Below are 5,815 nucleotides of genomic sequence, written 5' to 3' on the forward strand. Positions count from 1 at the left end.
TATCATTTCATTTCATATTTATGAAATTAACAGGATTTAGTTTCACCAAGAGTATGTATAAGCAACAAAACAAGGAAACATACAAGACAAGAAGATGGATACCATTGACAGTATTTGTGAACTAACCAAATGTCCAAATGTCAACATGGAAAAAAAATTTCCCTCTCTTTCAAAATAAAAAAGAAAAAGACAAAAACCAAACTAATCTTATATGTGCCATTTACACCACCGAAAACATTAAAAACAAGCTGTAAAATAACAAAAATTTAAAAATATTATTTGTTTCACATATTTTTTTGTACAACCTTTACTTAATTGAAGGTGTGTCTCTTGTTTATTAATTATTTTGATTTTTGAATCCCGAAGCTCTCGCTATCTTAAATTCCTCTTTGATTTCAACTTATTTATTATCTGAAAAAATAAATAAATGTCTATGAAAATTGAAAAATAAAGAAAAAAGGAACATATAATCTTACTGACTATATGCTACAAGAAAGTACGAAACCACCGTTCCCCACCACCCTGTCCATGTGTCATTCTGTGCCGTACGATGTATATTCAAAATTCTTAATACACTGAAAACACAAGAACCGCAATAACCACCGTTATCGGCACCGCCGCCACCACCAGCGACCACTTTTCTCCGACAAAACCTGCACTCTCGTTGACCCACACATCCCACGCCATCATTTAGGTGCTACTACACATGCATATTCTTTTTCTGAATGGGGACCCCTTCTGTTTTTTTCTCTTTGCACCTTACATTGTCACTACTCAGCTGAAGCTGTTGCAGCCTTGCTTCCCACTATCTCATAGTTATTACCGCCATTGCCATTCCCACCACCTTCATCCTCTTCATCCTCTTCGTCTCCAGTCTCCTTCTCCTGCTCCTCATCTTCGTCATCCTCGTCATGGTGCCGCTCCATGGGGTCATTCTCCGCGTCTTCCATGGCCTGAGGAGGCCACTGCTGTTCCGGCCTCACCATCAGCGGCGCCACCATGCTCTGCGGCTTCGGCGCCATATCCAGCTTGTTCTTCTCCCTGTAGAGAGCGTCCAGCTGGTGAAAGTAGGGACAAGTCTTGGAATCTTCTGGCCTCTTCTTGTTGCTCTCTTTGACTTTCTTGAAGTATTTGTTGATGTTCTCCCACTTCTCCTTGCACCTCTTAGCGTTTCTGTTGTATCCGAGCTTCTTCATTGATGATGAGATCTCTTCCCATAACGGCCCCTTTGGCCCGTTTTCTTGGTACTTGGCGTCCATGCTTGTCCTCAGCCGTATCAACGCTTCAACCTCCACCTTCGGCCACCTCGACGAGCTTCCGCCGATCGACTTCTCGCCATTGTTATTGTCAGCACTTTTCACGATTTCCATACTTGTCACTACTTGTTGCTGCTGTGGTACCGTCGGTGCTGACGGCGCCACAGGCTGAGCGGCAACCGGTGCAACAGCAACCTGCGTTACTGGCGTAGGCTGTTGCACCGGTGATGGAGGAATCTGTGGTGCATTTGGTTGTGATTGTGGTTGCGGTTGTGGTTGTGGCTGTGGTTGCACAATGCTGATCGTATTATTCAATGCTTGTCCTAGATTGTGCTGTTCGGCTATCTTCTGCAAGAATGACATGACGGCGGCGTCTTTGGCGGCGGCAATGGAGCGTTCCTGGGCGAGAATCTCCCTCTCTCTATTGATCCTTTGCATCTCTTGTAGCCTCCAAGATTCCTCCCTGGCCATGCGATCACGCTCTCGCTTCTCCACGGCTTCGAGGAACCTCTTCTGAAGATCCTCCTGCTTCTCGATGACCTCCGTCATTAGCCTGTGGAAGAAGTCCTTCCACTTGCGCTTCCTCCTCCGCCTTCCTTCCATTGATTCATCGGAGGAGGTGGAGGAAGAGGTGGAGTTGGACAAGAGATCGGTCGGGATGGTGGTCGTTGATGAAGAAGGGAATAGTAAGGTAGTAGGGTTTGTTGGTTGTGGTGGTGGTGGTGTTTGGTAGGAAGGGATAATTGTTGTTGATGGAACAGTGACATGTGTTGTTGTTGTTGGTGGTGGTGGTGGGGGAGGTGGAGGCGGAGGCGGAGGCGGAGGCATTGGCGTTGGTTTAGGAGATTGATGATGAACAAGTGTTGTCTGGGACTGATTCTCAAGGGCTTCTAACTGATCAAAGAAGCGGTAAGTTTTGCCATCTGATTTACCAGTTCGACCTTCTTTTGTTCTCTTATGGTACTTATAAACGTTCTCGAATTTCTCTTTGCACTTCTTGGAACTTCTCTGATACCCAAGCTCTGCCATCTTCCTATAACAACCAAATGGCCCCCCCGAACAAAAACAAAAAATGAAATTAAATGAAGGTAAAAGATGAAAAAGGTTTTCCGGGTTTATCTTATTCTTATCTCATCAAATTCAGCTAAAAGACAAAGGGTTAAAAACGCATAAGATAAGCATAAAATAAATGTTATGTGCTGAATTTCAGTAACTGAAAGAGAGAGACTAGATGGGTGAATTTTGTGAGTAGCAAGTTTCTTTTGTTATAGTAAAACAGAATCCTCATGAATTGTGATGATCAACCCAAGAAAAAGAAGAGATAAAATGGGCGCTTAGCTTCCCATCATGAAAAACGCGTGAACCAGAGTTTGGGGATTTTGTAATCTAATATAATCTTTGTGAAGGAATTTCCCACGGGAGTGGATAACTGAAAATAAAAGGAAGAAATCTTGCTTTTCAAAACTCAATTCAGGTCGGTAACTTATTTGGAAAATAATAGGACATACACAAATCAAAGTGAAATGTCAGAAAAAAGCTAAAAATCATAGATGCTGCTACAGCACACATTTCAATTCTTTTTTACAATAATTTTATGTCCAAAAGCAACAAGAACAAAAGGAGAATTTTAAGGGTGAAAAAAAATTAAATAAAATACAAAAGAAACTGCAGCAAAAGGAAGCAAATCCGAATGATAGAGAGAGCACCTTAAAAAAAAAAAAAAAGAACAGGAGAAGATAGTGGTGGAAGTCATTTCCAATAATATTAAAAATTGAATCCTCAGATCTCCACATCCCATGATTTTTTAAAGAAATGAAATCCCCGGAAACTGATTAAGTGAAGTGAGAAAGTAGAAGTAATGATATTAAAAATGAATAGAATTATGAAAAATGAATGAACCTGGAGACTTGTTCCCACAAAGGACCCTTAACACTTGCCTCTCGAAAGGCAGCTTCCATATCGGAGCGTATCCGTAACAGCGCCAAAGTCTCTTGCCGCGGCCACCGGTTACCGCCGAAGCTGCTGCCACCTTCTTCTATATTCCTCCCTCTTTCATCGTCGCCTGAATTATTTGATCCACCGCCGCCGCCACCTGATGCTGCCACAGCTGCTGCTGCCACTGCATCATCGGAAGCACCACCACTACTTCCTCCACCTCCTAATAGTGCTGAGTCCCCAAGCATGGTTCTCTTTCTCTCTGTCTCGCTCTCTTCCTTCAAAACAGCACCGCAGCAATATTACAGCAGCAGATAGCAAGAGAAAAATAAAAAATATACACACGAAAAAATAAAAAAATAAAAAAGGTGAATTCTTCGAATTTTTTTTTTTTGATGCGGGATTTTTATTTTTATGTATGTGCGTATTTATATAAATGTGGATGTATATATATGATGAAAGCTCTGTTTCTCTCTCTATCTCTATATATATATCTCGGGGTGAATTTTTTTTTTTTATTATGTTTTTTTGGTGGGATCTGAAGACTTGTTTTCTTATCTATCCTAATAATTAATAGTGAGAATAAATAATGGGCTTTCTTCTTAGCTTTACATTATTTTTTACTTTTACGTGTTTCTTTTTCTTCTCTTTTTTAGCAGTGGAATCTTCAGTCACTTTACCTCATATGTAATGTTTTTTGTCTTTTAATTTATTTTTATTTTACTAATTTTAATTATTTTGTTGGATATTGGTAGTAGCATTGCATTATCATATGTCATGTAGGCTAGGTAAATTCGCCTGACTTTGCTCAAAGTGGCACAGAAAAATATACGAAGTCATCAGTTTGCATTTATTTTATTAATTTGAGTGGAGTGGTGATTATTGTTTTATAAAAATGATTTAAATGAATAAAAATAAATGGATTCAGAAATATTTGAACAGGTGCACAAAGAGACGATGGAGTGATGGAGATAATAAGTTGGTTTTTGTCTGTCCAGCTATTTTTAGTTAAAGGCCGGCCCCTATATATGTCACCTTTTCTTTTTTATTTTTTAAACTTTTACTTAATTTTCTGATTTAAAAAAAAAAATCAATTTTCCTTCCTTTTCTTGTGATGAGGATGAAGAATTGAAGATTAGCTTTGGCTCCTTTTTTTTACTTTTGGGATGTGTTTTTTGGATTTCATATAATTAAGTGGCGGTTCGGCACAACATACACTCTTTGTGAAATTCCCAAATTATCCCTAACATGGTTGCTGCATTGACCTTTAATCATTGATGCTAATCTATCCTATATTTAATTTACATCAGCTTGTTTATGATCTGGGTTTGTTCCCTCCGTTTCACAGCTTAACTATTTTTTTTTTCCTTATTTTGATATATTTTACAAGGCTGATATATATGTGACTTGCCCAAACTGCCCCTGCTTTATAATAAATTAGGAAAAAGGGAGAGGGGGAAAAAAGATGAAATTTATTTTGAAGTGATGGTTTTATTTTCAACTTGTTGGCTAGAACTGTGGTACTCTACAATCTACATACATGTGGCTTTTGGGGTCCTACAATGAGTGTGACAATTGTATTTTGGACAAATTCTCCTTCACAAAAAGGGAGAGAAGAAAAATGGCAAATTTTACATCTTTTCAAAAATATCTTTTATCATGATTCCACTCACTTATCATAATTTTGCATTGGGGACAATAATCTTCTAAAATTATGTCACACAACTGACTAAGAAGATATTTTATACTATATAATAACACATATTTTTGTCAGTTTGATAGAGAATTTTAATTTGCATGGTTTTTATAAGAAAAGGAAAAACTAAAGTGTTGTTAAAAATTATGAAACGGACGAAAAATATATATCTTTTTTTTTTCTTGTTAAGTGGGAACCACTGTTGAATGGAACTAGTTTGATGGAGGTCATGTTATTAGGCCAAGTTATTTATGAACAGAAGTAAATGGTGGCCAATTCTGTTGGGTCTGTGACCTACCGTAATAAATGGCATCAAGCTTTTGAAGGCCGTGATATTGTGATCAAAGGGTGATTCCATGGAGAATTATAGCTTCGTTAAAATTTCTTCAATGTAATTATACATTGGTACGTACTATGCCCATTTTCCAATACACTTTTTTTTTTAATTCCTAACGGTGTGCATCAGGCTCTCTCATCAGTGAATATTAAAACACTGGAGTGTTAATAATAAAAATGGATAAAAAAATTTCCCATCAATTAATTAACAAGTATTCGTAGTAGTATTTTACAAAAGGTTGATATTTCATTCAAAATAGAAGATCAAATTCACATTTTATATTCTCATCTAGTATTCTCTAGCTTAAAATTAAAAGTACTCACCCTAGAATTGTAAAACACCTCTATCTAGCACTACTAGATATACTAATACATCATATATCATCAGGTTAAAAATATTTTTACCCTAAATGAAATATTGTTGCATTGTGTAATTACCACCTCATTAAATTATATATAACATTTCAGTCAAATTAGCTATAAACCAATTTAATTCAAGTAATCTTGCAGGAAATCTTTTTTAATCAGCAAAATAATAAAATTAAGCAATAATTACCTAGCAAATATATTCTACATATTCAAACATTTTAAA

The 5,815-nt window shown here is 37.4% G+C and overlaps 1 protein-coding gene across 2 annotated transcripts; it reads right to left on the minus strand.

Annotated features, from left to right (window-relative positions):
* Nucleotides 1–237: 237 nt before the first annotated feature.
* LOC107618188 (trihelix transcription factor DF1) lies at nt 238–3,747 on the minus strand. 2 transcript variants are annotated; one of them, XM_016320176.2, is made up of 2 exons: nt 3,156–3,747; nt 238–2,289 (listed from the first exon to the last, which is right to left on the minus strand). In XM_016320176.2, the coding sequence occupies exons 1-2, from the start codon at nt 3,437–3,439 to the stop codon at nt 771–773; spliced, it is 1,803 nt and encodes a 600-aa protein (XP_016175662.2). In that variant the 5' UTR covers nt 3,440–3,747; the 3' UTR covers nt 238–770. The 2 variants fall into 2 exon arrangements, with proteins under 2 accessions (XP_016175662.2, XP_088354405.1); XM_088498279.1 differs by having other exon boundaries at nt 3,194–3,613.
* Between the last annotated feature and the right edge of the window lie 2,068 nt (nt 3,748–5,815).

The sequence above is a fragment of the Arachis ipaensis genome, chromosome B9 (assembly GCF_059453495.1).
Source record: "Arachis ipaensis isolate K30076 ecotype BB chromosome B9, ASM5945349v1, whole genome shotgun sequence".
NCBI classification, from domain to species: Eukaryota; Viridiplantae; Streptophyta; class Magnoliopsida; order Fabales; family Fabaceae; genus Arachis; species Arachis ipaensis.

Coding starts and splice junctions, on each gene's coding strand:
- LOC107618188 (XM_016320176.2), bottom strand. CDS start 3,439: ATGCTTGGGGACTCAGCACTATTAGGAGGTGGAGGAAGTAGTGGTGGT. Junction 2,290..3,155: donor TTGTGGGAACAAGTCTCCAG/GTTCATTCATTT, acceptor TGGTTGTTATAG/GAAGATGGCAGAGCTTGGGT.